Source organism: Caretta caretta, chromosome 6 (assembly GCF_965140235.1).
Source record: "Caretta caretta isolate rCarCar2 chromosome 6, rCarCar1.hap1, whole genome shotgun sequence".
In the NCBI taxonomy this organism is placed as follows: domain Eukaryota; kingdom Metazoa; phylum Chordata; order Testudines; family Cheloniidae; genus Caretta; species Caretta caretta.
In genome coordinates this window covers 3,325,913-3,349,603 of record NC_134211.1, presented here as the reverse complement: position 1 = coordinate 3,349,603, position 23,691 = coordinate 3,325,913, and the positions used below count along the sequence as shown (strand labels likewise).

Here is a 23,691-nt window from a genome sequence, read left to right as displayed (position 1 = left end):
AAGGACAGTAACTACAGGGGTGTGAGTGATTGCTGGACCCTCATTAGGTGGAAGTCTAGTCTGTAAAAAAGGCTTATTACAACATCTTTCAAGGTGAGATTTACCTCCATTTAGTTTTCACTGTATTAGTCTTACACTTACATGTTTTATTTTATTTTGTTTGGTAATTCACTTTGTTCTGTCTGTTATTACTTGGAACCACTTAAATTCTACTTTCTGTATTTAATAAAATCACATTTTACTTATCAATTAACCCAGATTATGTATTAATACCGGGGGAGGGGGCAGGGGCGGGCAAACAGCTGTGCATATCTCTCTATCAGTGTTATAGAGGGCGAGCAATTTATGAGTTTACCCTAAAAAGCTTTATAAAGAGTAGAACAGATTTATTTGGGGTTTGGGGAGCTGGGTATCTGAGTGCTGGAGACAGGAGCACTTCTTAAGCTGTTTTCCGTTAAGGCTGCAGCTTGTGCAGGACATGGTTCACACTTGGATCTGGGTTTGCAGCAGGCAAGTGTGTCTAGCTCAAACAAGGTAAGGTACTGAAGTCCCAAGCTGGCAGGGAAAACACATTCAGAGAGAGACTCAGCACATTGGGTGGCAGTCCCAAAGAGATTTCTGGGACCCAACACGTCACAGTGGCATAGTCAAGCAGGATCTGTGCACAACTGATTGCTTTGAGACTCTGGTAGTTATTTTCAGTGAGTTTTGGGTGTGGTGGGTGGAGAACAGACAAAGTGGTTTCTGGTTTGTTATGTTCTGATTGCTTATTTTGGGTAAGGGAAATAGGGACAGAAAGATAAGCAAAATAATTAAAAGTGAAGATCAAAAGAAGCTAGAACCGCAGAAGCTGTGGACTGCCCAGAAAGGCTGAACAATGGGCACTGGAAAAGTCTCTGTTAACTAAGAAGCCCCTGAACTGAGTGAATCTCAATTTCAGTACAGTGCAGAGGGGGTGTGGCCCAGCACAAGAAAGCAGGAAAATGACTACCAGTGAGGCAGCTGCTAAAGTCGAGCTGGCCAGAGTGGAAGCCGAAGAGAAGGCAAAGGACCGAGAGTTTCAATTGAAGCTCAAAGAGGCAGAGGCAGCCAGGGAAGAAGCTGCCCACAAAAGGGCTATGGAAGCAGAGGCAGCCAGGGACAAAGGAGCCCTGGAGTTAACAGACAGAGAAATACAGGCCCAGATTGAGGCCCAGAAGCATTATCTGGCTGATATGGAGTGGAAGGGACAAAACTCACCATCATCTAGCCCCACTTCTCCAAAATAAACAAATGGGAACAACAATGTCCACGGTATGAGTCCAGTGATATTGTCGAATATTTCATCACGTTTGTGCATCCTTGATACAATTCCTGACAATCAAAAAATGACCACATTGGTAGCAAAATTGACTGGAAGAGCTCTGGACATATTCAATAAGATGTGTATTGATGATGCTTCAAACTATGGTAAATTTAAGAAACTGGATTTGAAACCATTTCAGATTATACCTGAAACCTTCAGTGTTAAATTCAGGAGTCTTAAGCGGGGATCTCGATTGAGTAATGTGGCTTATGTAAATGAACAGAGAGATTTGTTCGTTAAGTGGGTGAGGGGAAAAGGCATTACAAGCTTGGAAGAAATGTGTGATTTGGTTACACAGGAACAATTCCTGAATATGTGCAGTGATGATGTAAAACAGTATTTGTTTGGCAAAAAGGTGGATGCAATGAGTGGATTGACTGAGTTTGCAGACTCTTTTGAACCGTCACAAGCTGCAATTAAACATAAACCAGTGGCAGAGGTGTACAGGTTTGGGGGAAAGCAGAATCACTGTTTTACCCCAGGGAAAGAGGAGGCTGGGCGTTCACCTCCCCATTCCCCTGTTACTCCTCCCAAATCTCCTGTACAAGCAGAGGAGCCCAAGAGGTGCTAAGATTGTAAGTCCACTGAGCACCTGAGGAATAATTGTCCTTTCCTGAGTGGGAACAGGCAGCAGGTAACACATGAAGCAGCTGCTTCTCAGAGCCAGGCTGCTGCCTCTTTCCACACAGAATTTGTTAAGGTGGCTTCTATACAACCAGGCAGTGAGCATATGTATGCTGTTAAACTGAATGGGAAAGTACTCCTGGGATTAAGGGAAACGGGTGCAGAGTTATCTATCGTCAGGAGGGACCTGATCCAGAAGAAGGATTTCTTTCCATGGAAAATGACCGAACCAGAGGGGAGCCCAGAGAGGGAAGTCCAGTTGGAAGCTGATGGGGGATCGGAGAGTCTGCCCACCTCTTGAAGGGAGACTGTGCACCCTCCATACAATTCCTGACAATCAAAAAATGATCACATTGGTCACAAAATTGACTGAAAGAGCTCTGGACATATTCATTAAAATTCCTATTGATGATTCTTATTGATGACACTTCAAACTATGGTAAATTTAAGGAACTGGTTTTGAAACATTTTCAGATTACACATGAAACCTTCAGTGTTAAATTCAGGAGTCTTAAGCGGGGATCTTGATTGAGAAATGTGGCTTATGTAAATGAAATGAGAGATTTTTTCGATAAGTGGGTGAGGCGAAAAGGCATTACAAGCTCAGAAGAAATGTGTGATTTGGTTCCTCAGGAACAATTCCTGAATATGTGCAGTGATGATGTAAAACAGTATTTGTGGCATGCTATCGACTTCTGCAGTTCACAAAACTATCCCTCTTGCATGCATATTATCTGCACACAAACAGGTGGAAGCCACTTCAGCAAGGCATTACAAGGTTGTGACATAGCTGCTGATTCGTCTGGGTTGGACCCCGGTATTTCACAGACAACAATCTAGAAAAGATCCCAGTAACACCAAAGGTGTGGTGCTGACTGACAATAGTGTTCGATTGACATGAAAGGGTGACGTCACCAAATGGATGGACCCATGCACTGATCCATGGCTGCAGATGCACAAGTACATTGTGGTCATCTCCTCCCCACAAGGAGATCCATGGCAAGCCCAGTGGTGACTCTTCCCTTCTTCACTATGGTAGGAGAAATTATCCACTACGGGTGTTCAGGCTTTCCTGGTATTATCAGTGCTCTGGCATATATCGATGCCCCCTTCTCCTAGGTGGTGCCAACCTGTGAGGCACTGTAGGGTTGATTGTATAAGGAGGAAAAATTGATGATGAATGTCAGCTATATTCTTTGGTATAATCCTTGGAGGAGGGGTGACAAAGAATGTAAACAAAGACCTACTTCCCTGAACACCAGTAGAAATAACCAACAGCCAACAGTCTCTGTGTTCAGAAACTCACAAGTTTTTCACTCCAGGTCTGTGACCAGGAAACACTATGCCCCTACTTCTTCTGAGACTCATGCTCATAACTCCTTCTCCTGGTTTTCTGTGTCCTGTGACCCAGAGGCACCTGGGGCAGTCCTCACTGAAAATGACAAGGGCAGGGCAGGCTGCAAAAAGGAGGATGCCCCCAAACTGGTGGTTAACACTGAAGGTCTTTGCAGCACCCTCTGCAGAAGATGCTGCAAAATATCTCCGAGCATCCCAGCTCTGTCCCAATTATTCTTTTCTTAATTTTATTTATTTCCTATCATTTATAATCTGTGAAACAGACTTTAGGAATAAAACAGCAAAGTAACATCTCTGGGGGGGACAGGATAGGACAAGAACCGAAAGATTTCAATTGAAGAAAGGGCGGTTTAGGTTGGACATTAGGAAAAACATCCCAAGAGTGAGGGTGGCTATGCACTGGAATAACTTGCCTAGGAAGGTTGTGGAATCTCCCCCATTGGAGATTTTAAAGAGCATTTTAGACAAACACCTGTTAGGGATCATCTAGATAATACATAGCACTGCCATGAGTGCCTGGGAGGGGAATAGATGACCTCTCGAGGTACCTTCCAGTCCTACGATTCTATGATCTTACAAGGAGCCCTGCACTGGGAGGACAGGGGACACCAGCCTGAGCCATGGGCTGGGCAAGGGACACACACCTGCCAACATTTGATATTCAGCTCCCCTGTATTCCCCAACACATGCTCACACATAATGCCCACTGCACACCAAGCAAACACACACATAATGCCCAGTAAACACACACAGAGAGTGCGCACTACAAACAACACACACCGCGCCCACTTCATACAACACACACAGTTACAACTGTACACCAAAGACACACAGCCTGACACTGAGCTCAGTCAGAATGCAGAATAATCTCGACTGGGAAGCTGGGACAGCTGGAATATTTCCAACTCACCTGAACAAAAAGAACCAAAGAGGATTCTGCTGAAATAGCAGGGAGATAAGACTAGATTTCCCAGCTGGTCTTTTCCATCGGCAGCTTCTCTGAGGCCTGGTTTATGCTTAAAAATTTGATGAACAGAGCTCTGTCACACAGGGTGGTGAAATTTTTCTCACCCTGTCCGAGGCAGTTAGCTTGCACTGACCCTCAGTGTCATTCTTCCATTGACCTAGCTCCTGCCTCTCAGAGACATGGATTAACTATATCGAAGGAAAAACCCTTCCATCAATGTGGAAAGCATCTACACTACAGCACTGCTGCACACCATAGCTGAATCAATGTAATGGCCTTAGTATAGACATTCCCTGAATTGATGGGGGAGTTTGCCCCCTTCCTCTTAAAGCTATTTTTTTCTCCTTTTCCAATCACTCTTCTCCCTCCTTTGTAAAACTCTTTCCTTCTTTCGATAGGTAAATATGTTCAGAAAAGTTGACATTTCACCTCTTAGAATAATTCCTTCCTTTCCCTCCCGTGAATGGCTCACTGTCATTCAATTAAAGGCTGGAGAAAAAACAAACAGGTACCACCAAGTCATGGGCAAACAAGTCAGTTTCAGAACATTTCAGCCTTTAGATGAAATGACATTCATGGGTGGGGAAGGAAGGAATTATGCTGAGAGTAAAACTTTCTGAACATATTTACCTATCAAAAGAAGGAAAGAGCTTTACAAGGGAGGGAGAAGAATCATGGAAAAGGAGAGAAAAATCACTGTAATGGGAAGGGCAAAACCCCCTCATCGAGTCAGGGAATGTCTATACTAAGGCCATTACATTACTCAGCTATGGTGTGCAGCAGCACCAAAGTGTACATGCTTTCCACATTGAGGGAAGGGGTTTTCCTTCGATATAGTTAATCCATGTCCCCGAGAGGCAATAGCAAGGTCAATGGAAGAATGACAATTAGGGTCAGCGCAAGCTTACTGCCTTCTACAGGGTGTGAAAAATTTTCCCGCCATGTCCAATAGAGCTCTGTTGATCTATTTTTTAAGCCTAAACCAGGCCTCAGAAAAGATGTCGAGGGAAAAGACCACTTGAGAAATCTAGTCCTATCTCCCTGCCAGGGCAGCAGAATCCCCTTTGGTTCCTTTTTGTTCAGGCAAGTTGGAAATATTGCAGCTGTCCCAGCTTCCAGTAGAGATTATTCTGCATTATGACTGAGCTCTGTGTCAGGCTGTGTGTGTGTGTTTGGTGGGCAGTTTGCACTGTGTGTGTTGTGTGTAGTGGGCACTGTGTGTGAGTTGCAGTGGGCATTATGTGTGTGTGTGTGTACTGTGCCTTCTGTGTGTGTGTGTGCATTTGGTGTGTATTAGGCACTCTGTGTGTGCATTTGGTGGGGGTTACAGTGGAGCTGAATATCAATTGTTGGCAGGTGTGTGTCCCTTGCCCTGCCCAGTGCTCTGGATGGTGTCGCCCCTCCTCCCAGTGCAGGGCTTCTTGGGCAATCATAGAATCATAGGATGGGATGGGACCTCGAGAGGTCATCTATTCCACTCCCCTGCAGTCACAGCACAACTGAATATTATCTCGACCATCCCTGACAGGTGTTTGTCTAAAATGCTCTTAAAAATCTCCAATGGTGGAGATTCCACAACCTTCCTAGGCAAGTTATTCCAGTGCACAGCCACCCTCACTGTTGGGGTGTTTTTCCTAATGTCCAACCTAAACCACCCTTCCTGCAATTGAAGTCCGTGGGTTCTTGTGCTATCCTCCCCCCACCCTCCACACACACACACACACACTATTTTGCAATTTTATTCCTAATTTTATTTCTAAAACTCTTTGTAACTGGTTGGGTCACAGAAACCCCTTGGGAACTGCCACCTGATCTCCTGAGATGTGAAGGTAAATGTTTCACCCTCTGGGTGAATGTCCCTAGCCACCAGCTTATAAAATCATTCTTCCTCTCTGGCCCTGTGATTCTTCCCATGTTTTCTCCACTGATCTCAGTTGCGGCCTGCAGAGCTTGGTGTTATAGAAACAAATTAACAATAATAACAATACAATAAATAAAAATACTCCCACGGGCTCTGTGAAATGACTTCATAATGGGCTGGGAATTGTATTCACCTTTATCCATTCCCCACCACTAAACCAACACAGAGTTAAACAGATTCAGGAATTGGTTAGGAGTCTATTCATTGCTTTCCTCAGGGCATCCTTCACCTCCGTGTTCCTCAGGCTGTAGATGAGGGGGTTCAACATGATGATCAATAGCGTGTAAAACACTGAGGTCACTTTGTCTCTGTCCATGGAATAGCTGGAGGTGGGATGTAAATACATAAAGAAGAGGGTGCCAAAATACAGGACCACAAAGGTCAAGTGGACAGAGCAGGTGGAGAAGGCTTTGTGGCGGCCCTCGGCAGAGCGGATCTGTAGAAAGATAGAGATGACATAGACATAGGAGAGGAGGACAGTCACAAGGCTGCTCACTACAATGCAGCTCATGGAAGCAAACATCATAATCTCATTGACGCGGGTGTCAGAACAGGAGAGGGCCAACAGTGGGAGGACGTCACAGAAGAAATGATTGATGACCTTTGAGCTGCAGAATGACAGCCGAAATGTACAACACGTGTATATCATTGAATCCACCACCCCCACAGCATACACCCCAGTCACCAGCTGTTTACAAAGCTGCCTGGACATGGTGACCGTATAGAGCAGCAGGTTACATATGGCCACATAACGGTCATATGCCATCACAGCCAGCAAGAGGCACTCAATGTCTGCAAAAATGATAGAGAGATACATTTGCACAGTGCAGGCAGTGTAAGAAATGTTTTCCTCTCAGCTAAGAAATTCAGCAGCATCTTAGTGGCAATTATCAAGGAAATGCTGAAATCACAGAAAGACAAATTCCTGAGGAAAAAGTACATGGGGGTATGGAGTCGGGGATCAATTCAGATTAACAAGATCATCCCCCCATTCCAAAGAGGGTGATACCATAAATCACTAGGAACACCAGAAACAGGGGAACCTGCAGCTCTGGACGATCTGTCAGTCCTGAGAGAATGAACTCAGTCCCCTCTGAGTGATTTCCCTCTTCCATCTCCTCTGAACAGAGATAAGGCTGCTACAGAGATATGGGCAGAAAACCTGTTGCTTCTCTGTAATGAAGTAAGTGATGATAAATGAAGATCAGTTTCTTAATGGACATCAGTACCCGCTCCAGGAAGGGCTTAGTCCACAGAGCCAGATGTTCACCGATGGTCATTCCAGGTGTTCGATAAAATGCAGACACTGTGCAAATACAGTGACAGGCAGGTTAATCATGCCCCCCACACAAACACTCCTGTTCACTAATCCGAACAGAAAATGTTCTGTTTGGATCAGAACAAACCTGAGGCTCCTTTATTCAAGCACACACATACAGGGAGAGTCAGCCAGAGCTGCTCTGGCGTAAACAGAAATACAGAAGCTTATATTGCTGAAAAGCACAATTTGTCAAACCCACTTCGTTCAACAGCATTTTCCTTATTTGGCAGATAGTGAAAGCTTTACCAGTAGCTTTGCTTTACTTGGAGTTTAGCAAAACAAGCTTTTCCTGTTCTTGACAGGTGTTTTCTTTGCACTTAACATTTTTTTTTTTAACTTCCAGCTGTTACGGTTACATTTCTTAAGCTGTGCTGTTACTTTTGCCCCTTAATGGAATTTTCCTCGCTCTCTTCTTATGCTTCATATACACAGTTAATTTGACCAAAGTTGTTGGCCTATTAGGATAGGCCTACTAGATGTTCCTTCACATTCCCCCCTTTGGTGCCTTTTTGGTCCCACTAATTGGGCCTATACTTCTATAGCCGTGAGCCTGTTAATTTTCTCCTTTTCGTCCTCCTGTTCTTCTGCCCAAACTGTGTCACACATTTCATTTACAATCATGGGTGCCACCTGCTTCCTTGCGCTGAGGTTGGCAGGTCTAGGGCTGGATAGGCAATGATAAGTACATTTCTTACAGAACAAGAACATAACCCTATGCTAAACAGCGGTAAAAGCAACAGCATTCCCATGGTCACAATATGATGTGGTTGGGATTGTTATATAGCTTTATCTATGAAACACAATACATTAGTCTGGGTACACAAAGTAGACATTCTATAGGCAGTATTAAAGGCATTCTTTTTGGCTTGATATATATTTTGGAGCATGTGAATTTGTCCCAGTAATTTGGAAATTTTCTAAACCTCTGGTAGGATTGAAAGCAAATTTTGGAATCGGTCAGGTACTAAAGCAGTCCAGTTAAAGGGTATCTGGAACCTAAGGGTGAATTGCAGAGTTTTATCCACAGGCCAATGAATGATATGATTGCCTGCGGCTGTGGTGAGATTAAAATGTACATCATTGAAGGTGGTGGTTTCAAGATGCACATGGCTATTATTAGCTTGGAAAAGTAGGTGTCCGGTCAGGGTAGTCCCGTTTCCCATACCCTCCCAACAAATGTTGTCATGAACAATGACAACTTCTCCTGGTTTTAGTCTTCGTATACACTGGAGTTGAGGGGGCTCGAACTGCCAGAGTGTCCATTGGCTTCCAATCCCTACCCAAATGTCAGGCGTTGTTCCAGGAGCACTGACTACAAATCGGTTGGGCATAGCAGGTAGTTCAAGTTCCCAAATGTCTCCGTGAATAATCCAATTGCACATGCATCCTCCCCACAGACCCAGCAGGATTCAGTAGGTGGGAGCCCCTACCCCTCCGACTGGCCCGTATGCTTGGAAGGAGCACTGAGAACGTCTGCATCTCCATTCAGAAAATCTCCAAGTATGTCTCCACGGCCACAGATTACATGGAACTCCTGAGGTATTTGTAAGGGCAGTAGGCCATGCCTGATGTTCAAGATCCTTCTGAATGGCCATAAGCTGGTCATTCAGAAAATTCTGAACCTCTGAACAAGCCAGATCCCACTGCAATGCCTTTCCAGCGTTGGTCATACCTAGTACCATTTCTGTTAACAGCTTTTGGGTCATTGAACTAAGGGCGGATATATGGTGTAATTCATCAAAACCAGCCTGAACCTGGGCTAGTTGTGCTCCAGTAATAAGGCCCATGGCTTTTTCCAACTGTTCCAATTTTTCCTCATGTTGATGACCTTTATGGATATTCCAGATTGCAGCTACGCGATTTGCACCATCCCACAGGTGTTGAACCAAGTCCCTTTTCTTTCTAGCGGAAACCCAGGTCCGTTGCTGTGCCAACCGAATGGCAGCTTCTTTTGAACAATTAGGATATATAGAAGTAATCTGAAAAGTAGATAAGGTGGTGTGAATTTTACAGTCCCTAGTGTAGCATGAATTACATAGTCCATCGGTGTCCCAACACACTGACACATCTCTCCCTTGAGAAGTATTAGACCACATCTGTTGGCTAAACACCTTCCCAAAAAGACTGAGACATCTCACATCAATGGCCTAGGATGGGGTATATTACAATAGGACAGAGTCTAATGGTCAGTTACTGGAACATTTTCAGTACCGGTAATTTTTTCAGCAGCAGAACAAACTTTTGGGGTATTTGTTTGGTTATTTACCAGTTGGGTGATTAAATAACAGTAAGGGCCTTTTTTTATCTATTATGCTACAAACTCCGGGAATGACCATCATCTTTGTCCAGCTATGGGCCCCATTAATTTTAATTTCTGACTTTTGGGGCTCAGTTGCAGTGATATCATATATTTCTATTTCCACCACCCATCGGTTCTCCACCCAATCATTCGCTCATATGAATGGTCCTGAACCTTAAAAAATAATTTCTCCTAGCAAAATTTCCAAAAATCACAGAAATGCAAAGGTTTTGGCCATTGGGTTTCATTTGAATATAGGGTATCGTGTATATTTGGGTAGGTTGTGGGGGTGGTGGTGAGGTTAATGGAGGAAGGGATGGTGGGGTTAATGGTTGTGGTAGCAAGGCGTTTTGGATATCCATTGTCTGGGAGCCAATTAGGGAGGACAGTCCATCCCCAGGGTACTTGCCCAATGGCGCATTTTTCCGCCCCCAGGAGAAACCCCAAATACCAAGTAGTGCCACATTCCCAAGCAAAGTGTCCACAACTCCCTCCTTGCCAGTAAACAATACTTTGTCTTTTTCCATCATGTCCAATTCTTAATGTCTTTTGTAGTCAGGAATCCCTGGACTTTGGTGGTTTCAGCAGAGCGAGTGTTCCTTCTTCTTTCTTGGAACAGCCGTGCTTTAGCATTATGCAGAGGAGAGGTTACTAGCACATGACCCTGTAATGGTTTGGTTCTTCGAGCAAAGTCCAAATGCACAGTAGTTTTGTCAGTGGATAAGGGAGAGGTTACCGGCTTTTCACCTTGTCCTTCACTCCTGTTGTCCAGAAGGAGCAACAACGCCAGAAGGAAAGATAGACTGATCATCAGTCGGAGAGCCATTACAGTGAGAAACATTGGCAGGTAGTCAATTCTTGGCACTTCACAGAGGTGTTGATTATTAATAGGACTTGATAAGGGTCTTTCAGCATGGGGCCTTGCTGATGGACTTCTATGTAGATCCAGTCTCCTGGTTTCAGTGAGTGGGAGGGCATTTGGCCACTTTAAATTTGTTTTAGCACAGATCTTGGCCAGTTTATTTTTCAGAATCCCATTTTGACGTTTTACTGTCCCAGCACACTGCGGGTGGCGGGGGCAGTGGAGATTGTGTTGGATTTGTAAAGCTACACATAACTTCTTATAATTTGTTCAATAACATTAGCTCCACTATCACTGTTGCTACTCACAGTTATGCCAACTTGTGGTACAAAATCCTTAAACAAAGTTTTACAACAGTTTTGGTATCTGCCTTTTTATAGGGAAATGCCTCAACCCAGTTGGAAAATACATGAACTAAAACTAACATACTTAAAATTACAACATTTAGACATTTAAATAAAATCCATTTGAATATTTACAAAAGGTCCCCAGGACGGGGGATGTGCTGCCTGCCTAACCTTGATAGCTTTACCAACACTATGTTGCTGGCAGATTACACACTGTATGTTCTGGAGCTGGAAGGTCCTTAACATAGTTTTAATGTGGCGGTGAGAGTATTTGGGTTTTATTCAAATTCTTATTTTTACTTACTTTACAGGTGCTATTTTTTGCTCCAGTCGTCTTTCTTTGTGCAGACTGTGAGAATTTTATCGAACAGCTTCTATCTGATTTTATTTAACTTTTCCTGGTCATGGCCTGGATTTTGCTTGGGCCAATGAGCTTCTTCACAAAGGTGACTCAGTGTTTCCCTCAGCATGATCCCTCGGAGAAGCTGCTTTAAATCTGCCCAAGTAGGGTTATAATAGTTTATAACAATTTGCAATTCCTCTTTGAATTGAACAGGGTCCTCTCTTATTTTTGGAAATTTTTTAAGTAAATTATACCATTCTGTAGGAGACCAACATATATGTGCAGACACCGAGGTCTCATGACCCAAAGCACCAAAGTCCGGGAATTGGTGCAAGGGGAACATTTCCTCAGTATGGGGAGACACTGTCTGAGGGGTGAACATAAGGAGCTTCTGTTACTTAATATTTCTTGTGGGCTTAGTTGGATTTAAATTCTTTGCCAATTTTCTTTTTATCTCTTTTAATTATGTAGTAAGTTATTCCTGGGAGTCCTTGTGACTCCTCATTTGAGATTCATGGCGGACATTTTGTTTGTTTGTTTGTTTTTCTTTTGTTTCTTCATGCCAATAGAAATATGCCTCATTCTGACATTGGCCAGAAGTGCATTTCTGAGGTGTACAACCTTGTCAAGGTCGAAATTTTCCCTCTAACTTTAAATTATCCCTATCCCTGGTATACCATTTCCAATTTTTCCAGAAACTAGTAAGTGAACTAGTATGTTCCTTTTGGTGGGACGGTGATCCTTTTTGACTCACCAGCCTCCATTTTAGCTGGTGAGTGTAGGAATCCCTTTTGGACCCCCTGGCTCCCAGAATCCCTACGGATCTTTCACTCATCCCACTCACACAGGGAAGGTTTGTTTAGGGCCTCCACAACTGTCTTACAGCCCCCCTTCAGCAAAGAGCATTGGCTGCGGCCACATACTCTGTCACTTCAGGCGAGGTGATCAGATCACGCAGTGGCTATTCAAACTGCCTTCAGGCGAGAACCAGAGACAGGGGAGGAAAGAGGGTATGGAAACATACCGTCAGAGGATGGAAGGGATGGGATCACACTCTCCTAGACACAGACAGGCCCCTTGCTGGTCATGAGCTCACAGCTTTGCAGGGCACTCTGGGTATCTTCCTGTGACCCACACTCACACCTGTCTACCGACCTTCACTTTCACACTGGCACATAGAATCGAGTCTATTCATGACCTGCCCAGGTCTATCCATGACCTGCCAAGCCAAACTCAGTGGCTCTTCCCAGGGAAACCAAACCTGGATGGGACTCTCACCCACCCCAAGGGCATCAGGCATGTCCAGCAGCAAAAGTCCAAATAGAGCGTGCAACTCATCCGAACCCAGAGCCTACGAGCAGTCCGCCACCAGAAACCCACAATAGAGATTTCAAAAAGTCTCTTACCTTTCAGATGGGCCCTGGGTCTGGTGGGGAACTGCTCGCGGTCCTCCGGTTCTGGGGGTCGGCTGTCTATCCGAGTCACGGCACCAAGATTGTGGTGGAAAATTAACCACACATTCTGTTTGGATCAGAACAAACCTAGGGCTCCTTTATTCAAGCACACACATACAGGGAGAGTCAGCCAGAGCTGCTCTGGTGTGAACAGAAATACAGAAGCTTATATTGCTGAAAACCACAATTTGTCAAACCCACTTCCTTCAACAGCATTTTCCTTATTTGGCAGATAGTGTAAGCTTTAACTGTAGCTTTGCCTTACTTGGAGTTTTGCAAAACAAGCTTTTCTTGTTATTGACAGGTGTTTTCTTTGCAGTTAACATTTATTTAACTTTTAGTGGTTATGGTTACATTTCTTAAGCTGTGCTGTTGCAATTGCCCCTTAATGGAATTTTCCTCACTCTCTTCTTATGCTTCATATACACATTTAGTTTGAACAAAGTTTTTGGCATATTAGTTTAGGCCTCCTAGGTTTTCCTTTACAACAGTAACCAGAGTCACCAAGCAGGAAGGGAAAAAAGGAAGCCCAAAAAGGTGAGGAAAAAGCAGCATGGAACATCCTTCTACATACACATTTTGACTTCTGGTAACCAGGTGGAAATGTTTCTGAAGGGGGAATAGGATTCTAAAAAGAGGGTGGAGACATCCCAAGGCGCTGTGCACTCTCTCTCTCTCTCTCTCCCCAATGATTCACTGCATCTGAAGGGACAAGGGAAGCAGCCATTGGACTGTGGGATGGATCATGACTGAGGAAGTTTGGTCAGTAATGTGGTGAGGAAAATTTAGCATTTAATTTCACATCATTTGTTAACATAGGCAGAAGTTGCATTCCGGGTTTATTTTTCTTGTAACCATGTCTGACTTCTATGCCTCCTTATTTCCACTCACTTAAAATTTATCTTTGTAGTCAACAAACCTTGTTTTATTGTTTTATCTAACCCACAGTGTTTAAATAGAAGTGTCTGAGAAACTAAGTTGCAGGCATCTTAGTGAGTTAAAGAAATAATGGAGAATGTATCTTGTATTGTCCAGGACAGGACTGGGCAGCACAGGATGTAAATTTCTGGAGGGAAATCGAAGAGTGGGGAGTGTGTTGGGGTCACCCTGCAGTATAACCAAGGTCCCTCCCAATTCTTTTGTTAGTTTTATATATTTCCTGTAAGTTATAGTCTGTGAAACAGAGTGTGACATTGCACCCCGTAATGCTTAATAGAAATATGCTTATGACTGTAAATATGACAGAACTGGAATATGTTTTATGCAAGATATGCCATGGAACATATCTCTGCAAAGGCTATGATCTACTGGATATATTTATACTATTTGTGTGCATGTATCAATTTTGTATTCGAAATTATGAATATTGGCTATGTACTTGTTTGATTTTAGGTAGCCTCAGTGAAGCGGTTGGTCAGCTTCTTGAGAAAAGTCTATTCTCTGTAAGTGCCCAATCAAGAAACACTTAAGGTAAAAATGAACTGTGAGAGATGCTATTCCACATCTGAGCTTTCCTGGGAATGTGGCTGTCAAGGTTCCTTCCCCACTCTGAACTCTAGGGTACAGATGTGGGGACCTGCATGAAAACCCCCCAAGCTTACTTTTACCAGCTTAGGTTAAAACTTCCCCAAGGTACAAACTATTTTATCCTTTGCCCTTAGATTTCCACTGCCACCACCAAACGTTTATCTGGCTTACTGGGAAAACATGGTTTGGACACGTCTTTCCCCCCAAAATCCTCCCAACTCTTGCACCCCACTTCCTGGGGAAGGTTTGGAAAAAAACCCTCACCAATTTGCATAGGTGACCACAGACCCAAACCCTTGGATCTTAAGGACAATGAAAAAGCATTCAGTTTTCTTACAAGAAGACTTTAAATAGAAGTAAAAAGTAAAAAAGAATCACCTCTGTAAAATCAGGATGGTAAATACCTTACAGGGTAATTAGATTCAAAACATAGAGAATCCCTCTAGGGAAAACCTTAGGTTACAAAAAAGACACACAGACAGGAATATTAATTCTATTCAGCACAGCTCTTTTCTCAGCCATTTAAAGAAATCATAATCTAACACATATCTAGCTAGATTACTTACTAAGTTCTAAGACTCCTTTCCTGTTCTGTCCCCAGCAAAAGGCTCACACAGATAGACACAGACCCTTTGATGTTCTCCCTCTTCCCAGCTTTTGAAAGTATCTTGTCTCTTCATTGGTCATTTTGGTCAGGTGCCAGCGAGGTTATCCTAGCTTCTTAACCCTTTACAGGTGAGAGGATTTTTCCTCTGGCCAGGAGGGATTTTAAAGGGGTTTACCCTTCCCTTTATATTTATGACAGACTCTAAAAAGAAGGGGCAGACATCCCAAGGCACTGTGCTCTTTCTCTCTCTCTCTGCCCATTGATTTACTGCATCTGAAGGGATGAAGGAAGCAGCCATTGGACTGGGGGAGGGGTCCTGACATATGAAATTTGGTCAGTAAGACTGCTGAAGACATGCAGTGAGGAAACTTTTGCTTTGAATTTCACATCATTTGTTAATTTAGGCACAAGTTGCATTCTAGCTTTATTTTTCTTGAAACCATCTCTGACTTCTATGCCTCATTATTTGCACTCACTTAAAATCGATCTTTCTTATCAATAAACTTTATTTTATTGTTTTATGTAGTCCAGTTTCTTTAAATAGAAGTGTCTGAGAAGCTAAGTTGCAAGCATATTAGTGCTATTAAAGAAATAATGGACAATGTAGATTGTATTGTCCAGGAGAGGACTGGACAGTGCAGGACGTACATTTCAGGAGGGAAATTGAAGAGTGGGGAGTGTGTTGGGGTCACCCTGCACTATAACCAAGGGTGGTGAGAGCCTGAGTGTAACCCAGGTATTCCTGGCCAGGCTGCAGTAACACACACATGCTCAGGGTGTGATTTGCATGCTAGATGGTTGTTTGTGAGTGGCCCAGGTGGCCCACTTCAGCAAGGCATTGCAAAGTTTCAGGTAGGTGTGACATAGCTGCTGATTAGTCTGGGTTGGACCCTGGTATGTCACAGCCATGAACCTAGAAAATATCCAAGTAACACCAAAGGTGCGGTGCGGTCTGACAGTAGTGTCCAATTGACATGAAAGGGTGAGGTCCCCCAAGGGTTTGGCCCATCTATGGCTGCAGATGCACAAGGCAAAAGTGGTCATCACCTCCCCTCAAGGAGATCCCTGGCAGGCCCAGTGTTAACTCTTCCCTTCTTCACTATGATAGAAGAAATTATCCTGCATGGGTGTACAGGCTTGGCAAGTGTTATCAATTCTGCAGGGCATGTTGGTGCCCCCTTCTCCTAAGTGGTGTCAACCTGTAAGACATTGTAGGGTTGATTATATTAGGAGGAAAAATTGATGACCCAATGTAGGATTCATACAAGGTTCATGTGCTTGGCAACATTCAGGGCACACCCGGAGTGTTGTATAGGATCTGTGCACACACAGCTCTTCTCAAGGGCATGAACCTTGGAATCTCGCCCAGATGACGTGAACCGTGGGAAGCCTCCCGAGACTGGGCTCAAGGCCCGAGAGCAAGGAATGCGGTAGATAGAAATTGGTAAATAAGAATGTTAAACAAAGCCAGTGTATTCCTTTTATCTGTTGGAGAATGTAATGTGCGGGGGGAGAGAAAGAATAAAGGGGAAAGTGGAAAGCTGATAGGCAGAAGCCCGTTAGCAGAGCAGCTCACTTGCTTGCTTAAAGCTCTGTGCTGTCTTGTCATTGAACCGCAACAACCCAAGTAAGCTATATTCTTTAGTACAATCTGTGGGTGAGGGGTTACAAAAAATGTACACAATGTCCTGCTTCCCTGAACACCAAAAGAATCAACCAACAGCCAGAGATCTCTGTATTCAGAAACTCCCAAGTCTGTCACTCCAGATCTTTGCCCAGGAAACATTATGCCCCTACTTCCTCTAGAAACTCATAACGCCTCCTCCTGTCTTCTCTGCCTCCTGTGACTTGGAGGTGCCTGGGGCAGTCCTCACTGAAAATGCCGACATCAGGAGGAGGATATTCCCCAAACTGGTGGTTAACACTCAAGATCTTTGCATCATCTCTGCAGATGCTACTACAAAATGTCTCCGAGCAGGCCAGCTCCCTCCCGATTCTTTTGTTAGTTTTATGTATTTTCCATAAGTTATACTCCGTGAAACAGAGTGTGATGTTGCACCCCATAATGCTTTACAACAATATGCTTATGACTTTCAATATGACATAACTGGAATATGATTTATGCGAGATATGCCATGTAACATATCTCTGCAAAGGTTATGATCTACTGGATATATTCATCCTATTTGCATGCATGTATCAATTGTGTATTCAAAGTTTGAATATTGGTAATGTACTTCTTTGATTTTAAGTGGCCTCAGTGAAGCAGTTGGTCAGCTTCTTGAGAAGAGACTATTCTCTGTAAGTGCCCAATCATGAAACACTTAAGCTAAAAATGAACTGTGAGAGACGCCAATCCACATCTGAGCTTTCCTGAGAATGTGGCATCGGCCTGTAGGAACTGAGTCATGCATGGACATGTGAGTTGCCCATGTGACTGCAAAACTCCATCTTGGAGCTGGATTCTGCATAGGAGCGGGGAAGGGATTTCCACCCACGAGAGAGACTATATTAGCCCTTGGGGAACCGCCTTCATTTTGTCTTCAGCTTTTAGATAGCCCTTCCACCCCAAGGAGGTGCCTGAAAGAAACTGGATAAAAGGACAGTAACTACAGAGGTGTGAGTGATTGCTTGACATAGACTAGGAGGAAATCTAATCAGTAAAAGAGGCTTATTGGAACATCTCTGAGTGTGGGATTTACCTGCATTTAGTTTTTCATATATTAGGCTAAGACTTGCGTGTTTTATTTTATTTTGTTTGGTAATTCACTTTGTTCTGTCTATTGTTACTTGGAACCACTTAAATTCTACTTTCTGTATTTAGTAAAATCACGTTTTACTTATTAATTAGCCCAGAGTATGTATTAATACCTGGGTGGGGGCATACAGCTGTGCATATCTCTCTATCAGTGTTATAGAGGGCAAACAATTTATGAGTTGCCCCTTTATAAGCTTTAAACAGAGTAAAACGGATTTCTTTGGGGTTTGAACCCCATTGGGAGCTCGGTATCTGAGTGCTGGAGACAGGAGCACTTCTTAAGCTGTTTCTAGTTAAGCCTGCAGTTTGTGGGGGACGTGGTTCAGACTTGGATCTTTGTATGTAGCAGGGAAGCATGTCTGGCTCAAACAAGGTAAGGTACTGAAGTCCCAAGCTGGCAGGGAAACAGGCTCAGAAGTAATCTAGGCACATCAGGTGGCAGTCCCAAAGGGGTTTCTGTGACCAAACCCGTCACACAGTTTATGAATAAAAATGCAAAACAATGGGGGAGGTGGGGAACAAGAGGGCAAGAACCAATGGACTTTAATTGCAGCAAGGGCAGTTTAGATTGGACATTAGGAAAAACATCCCAACAGTGATGGTGGCGAAGTACTGCAATAAATTGCCAAGGAAGGTTGTGGAATCTCCACCACTGGAGATTTTTAAGAGCAGGTTAGACAAACACCTGTCAGGGATGGTCTAGATAATACTCAGTCCTGCCATGAGTGCAGGGGAGTGGATTAACTACATTGAAGGGAAAACACTTCCATCAATGTGGAAAACATCTACACTACGGCGCTGCTGCACACCATAGCTGAGTCAATGTAATGGCCTGAGGATAGACATTCCCTGAATCGATGGGGGAGTTTAATCCATTCCTATTAAAGCTATTTTCCCCTCCTCTTACAGTTACTCTTCTCCCTCCCTTTGTAAATCTCTTTCCTTCTTTTGATAGGTAAATATATTAACAAATGTTGAAATTTCTCCTCTCACAATAATTCCTTCTTTCCCCTCCCATGAATGGCCCACTGTCATTTCAGTTAAAGGCTGAAGTGACTTTTTTGCCCATGACTTGGTGGTATCTCTTTATTTTTCCTCACTTCACTTTCAATGAGCTGAGAAGGATGGAAGCAGTACCCGCTCAGACCCCAGAAATCAGAGATGAATCTTTCCCTGTTTGCTAACAACACCAACGATACCCTTAATACATCAGTAGCTACTTTCTTGGTGTCAGAGGTTAAATTTGGCTTTGATGACTTTGAGATTTGATCCCTGGAGCATCTTTGTTCCCAGTAAAATTAATCCTGTTGCCATGTCTTTCCTTTTGGAAATGGAACAGAGAGGGCCAGAGCATCAGCTACTCTGGATCGCTGTGTCTACCGTGAGGTCTTTTTAATATGATACAAAACTGAGGTGACTGTATTCCACTTTATTTGTTGGTCACCTCTCCGAATGTCTCTTTAAGTAATTTCCCAGCATTGAGACACAAAGATGTCTAGAAATGGGTGAGGTTTTTCTGGACTAATAATTTATTGTCAAAAACAATACCGTTTGAATTGACCTGAAACTCTTCTCAAATGTATCACAAATACTCCTAATAGGTTTGTCCAAAAACAATGCTTGTGTGCAGGGGGAAGGTTTAGGTGCCAGTCGCAAGACAGCCACTCTAGGAGGCAGTGGTGGTCCTTCTCTTTGTAATTTTTACCCAATAGCTGGGGTGTTCACCTGTAAGGTGGGACATCCAGGTTCATTTCCCCCTCCCGTCCAGGGCTGGGCAAAGCTGTGTGTGACATTGCACTCTGTATGCTTTATGAAAATATGCGTCTGAATATGACATAACTGGAATATGTTTTATGCTAAATGTCCCATGTACCACATCATTATAAATCTTATAATCTACTAAGTGTGTTCATCCTATTTGTTTACAGGCATTATTTCTCTGTCTGGAGTTAGAAGAATAAGATATAAACTTGTATTACTGATTTAGACACATTAAGTGGAGGCCATTAAAGGTGCTTCAGAATCAATGAACTGTGAAAGTCTCTGTTTACCTGCAAGCCTTCCTGTGTATGTGTGGCACAAACCAGGAAGAATGTGATGGGTTGGATGACAGAAACCCCCTTGGGGCTGTCAACTGATGTTCCAAGACTACTTCTGTCCCTGCTTTCCCTGCCAATTTGGGACTCCAGAACCCTGCCTGGTTGTGTCAGACGCGCTTGCTGCCTGCAAACACATACCCAGGTCTGAACCACGTCCCACAAACTGCAGGCCTAACTGAAAGCAGCTTAAGAAGTGTTTTTGTCTCTAACAGTCAGATGCCCTACTCTCAAACTACAAATAAATCTGTTTTACCCTGAATAAATTTTATCCAGGGTAAACTCATAAATTGTTTGCCCTCTATAACACTGAGATATATGCACAGCTGCCCCCCTCCCCCGGTATCAATTACTCTGGGTTAAATAATAAGTAACAAGTGATTTTATTAAATACATAAAGTAGGATTTAAGTGGTTCCAAACAGTAACAGACAGGACAAAGTGAATTACCAAGCAAAATAAAATAGAAGATTCAACTCTATGCCTCATACAGTAAGAAAACTGAATACAGATAAAACCTCACCCTCAGAGGTGTTCCAGTAAGCTTCCTTTTACAGACTAGTCTCCTTCTAGTCTGGGCTCAGCAATCACTCACACCCCTGTAGTTACTGACCCTTGTCCTAGTTTCTTTCTGGTTTCCTCTCCACCCTCACAGGATATCTCTTGAGCCAGCTGAAGACAAAATGGAGGGTCTTCCAAGGGTTTAAATAGACTTTGTGTTGTGGGTGAACACCCTTCCCTCCCCCTGTGTAGAATCCCAGCAGCAAGATGAAGTTTTGGAGTCAAAGGGGCAAGTCACATGTCCATGCATGACTCAGTTCTTTACAGGCTGACGCCACATTCCTGGGAATGCTCAGATGTGGATTGCTGCCTCCAAGTTCATTGCTGGCTTCAGTGTTTCTTGACTGGGCACTTACTGGGAATAATCTTTTCTCAGGAAGCTGACCAACTGCTTCACTGAGGATACATAAAATCAAACAAGTACATAGCCATTACTCATAACTTCGAATACAAAAATGTTATGTGCATACAAATAGGATGAATATATCCAGTTGATCATAACCTTTGCAGAGATATGTTACATGGCCTATCTAAGATAAACCATATTCCAGTTATGTCATATTTACATTGATAAGCATATTTCCATAAAGCCTTATGCAGTGCAATGTCACACTGGTGTCTTACAGTGACATGTGACCATGTCATCTGATACTGAAATGCATCTTGAAGCTGGTAATTTTCCTGAGGGGGTGGAATTTGAAACAAAGGTTTTCCACCTTATGGATGTTCTATCTAAAGTGTGGAAGGCAAACAATGAGTTTCTTCAGCTGGCTTAAGAGACAGCCTCCCCACCACACAGAGATACCTGCAAGCACCTGGAAACAAAAGGACTGTAACCACAGAGGTGGGTGAGAACAGGTGAGACCCTGGTCAGAAAAGATATCTGACCTGAGAAGGATTTTACCTGAAGTAAGAACTGGGGTGAGAAGTTAACATTTGTAACTGATTTCTGAGTGTATTAAGCTTAGCCTTGTGTGTTTTGTTTTATTTCGTTTTGTGACTTACTGAAACCGCTTAATCCTATTTTTTACACTTAATAAAATCACTTTTGTTTATTTATAAACTCACTGTAAATAATTGTTCCTGGGGGGAGGGACAGTTGTGCATATCTCTCTTGCAGTGATATAGAGGGCAAACATTTATCATTTTACCCTGTATAAGCTTTATACAGAGTAAAACGTATTTGTTTGGGGTTTACATCTCATTGGGAACTGGATGTCTGCATGCTGGAGACAGGTATCCTGCTGAGCTAGTTTCTGTCTAGATCTGTAGTTTGGAGGTTGTGGTCCAGACCCTTGGTCTGTGTTGCAGCAGGCTAGTGTGTCTGGCCCAAAAAGGCAGGGTTCTGGAGGCCCAGGCTGGCAGGGAAAACAGGATCAGAGGTAATTTCAGCACATCAGGTGACAGTACCAATAGGGGTGTCTGTGACCAAACCTGTCACGCTATACACATGGATTACCTGCATTTCCAGAAAGCATCCCTGCCCCTGATTGATGTGCTATTCCAGTCTGGGTTACTCTCAATCTCTCCTGACAAAGTTGTTCTACTGTGGATAACTAATTAAATAACCATTGGAACAGAGATGTGAAGTTCAGCATCTCACTCTCTAAGTAGATGCCCCTAGCACCCGCTGATAAAATAATTCTCTCTTTCTGGACCTGTGACTCTTCCCTTGTTTTGTTCACTGATCTTGGTTGGGGCCTGCAGACCTTGTTGGAATACAAACAAATTAAAAGTAATAACAATAGAATAATGAACAATACTACCATGGGCTTTGGGGAATTACATTGCAATGTGCTGGGAATTGAATTTACCTCTTTCCACTCCCCATCAGTAAATCAGTACAGAGTTAAACAGAATCAAGAATTGGTTAGGAGTTTATTCATTGCTTTCCTCAGGGCGTTCTTCACTTCCTTGTTCCTCAGGCTGTAGATGAGGGGGTTCAACAAGGGGATCACCAGTGTGTAAAACACTGAGGCCACTTTGTCTGTGTCCATGGAATAGCTGGAGGTGGGACGTAAATACATGAAGAGGAGGGTGCCAAAAAGCAGAACCACAGTGGTCAAGTGGAAAGTGCAGGTGGAGAAGGCTTTGCGTCGGCCCTTGGCAGAGCGGATGTGCAGGATGGTGCAGGTGATATAGACATAGGAGAGGAGGACAGTCACGAAGCTGCTCAGGATAATGCAGCATACTAAAGTAAACATCACAATCTCATTGATGTGGGTGTCAGAACAGGAGAGCGCCAACAGTGGTGGGATGTCACAGTAGAAATGATTGATGATATTTGAGCTGCAGAATGACAGTTGAAATGTAAAACATGCGTATATCATTGAATCCACCAACCCCACAGCGTACACCCCAGCCACCAGCTGTTTACAAAGCTGCCTGGACATAGTGACCGTATAGAGCAGTGGGTTACAGATGGCCACATAACGGTCATAGGCCATCACAGCCAGCAAGAGGCACTCAACATCTGAAAAAACGTAAAAGAGATACATTTGCACAGCACAGGCAGTGTAAGAAATGCTTTTCCTCTCAGCTAGGAAATTCAGCAGCATCTTAGGGGAAATTATCGAGGAATAGCAAAGGTCACAGAAAGACAAATTACTGAGGAAAAAGTACATGGGGGTGTGGAGTTGGGGATCAATCCTGATTAACAAGATCATTCCCGCATTCCCCACCAGGGTAATACCATAAATCAGTAGGAACACCCCAAACAGGGGGACCTGCATCTCCGGACCAACTGTCAGTCCTGAGAGAATGAACTCAGTCGCTTCCGAGTGATTTCCCCTTTCCATCTCCTCTGAACAGTCATCAGGCAGCTACAGAGATGTGGGCAGGTGGATGGTGTGGAAAACCTGTTCCTTCTCTTAATGAAGTACGTGAAAATAAATGGAGATGAGTTTCTCAATTGTCATCAGTACGCACTCAGGGAAGGGCTTAGTCCACAGAGCCAGATGTTCATGGCTGGTCTTTCCAGTTGTTTGATAAAATACACACTGCATAAATACAATGACAGACGTTAATCATGCCCCTCACATGGACACTCCTGTTCACTTATCCCAGCAGCCAAAAGTGACTTGTGACTCTGCTGTAACAGAATCGGGATAAAAACCATCTCAGTCTGAAGAGATTATTCCTTCCCAAAAGAAGGGGTAAGAGTAAAGTAGTGTCAATCTTTCTACCATCTTTGGGCAAGGGGAGCTCTATGGCTTAGCATGTCCTTTTGGGGTCAAGTTGCTTACTGTGCTAATTAAGCTTTTTGGCATTTACTTGAGCCTGTATGAAAATCTAGAGACATAAT

General features: G+C 43.5%; 1 protein-coding gene and 1 pseudogene across 1 annotated transcript; both read right to left on the bottom strand.

Annotated features, from left to right (window-relative positions):
* Window positions 1-6,391: 6,391 nt before the first annotated feature.
* Window positions 6,392-7,328, bottom strand: LOC125639188 (olfactory receptor 5G9-like; annotated as a pseudogene).
* A 14,918-nt stretch (window positions 7,329-22,246) lies between these two features.
* On the bottom strand, window positions 22,247-23,185 carry LOC125638125 (olfactory receptor 5W2-like). The gene has a single exon (XM_048853443.2). The coding sequence runs from the start codon at window positions 23,183-23,185 to the stop codon at window positions 22,247-22,249; it is 939 nt and encodes a 312-aa protein (XP_048709400.2).
* Window positions 23,186-23,691: the final 506 nt, after the last annotated feature.

What these genes read in the sequence shown, in the direction of transcription:
- LOC125638125 (XM_048853443.2), bottom strand. Translation starts at nt 23,185, where the DNA reads ATGGAAAGGGGAAATCACTCGGAAGCGACTGAGTTCATTCTCTCAGGA.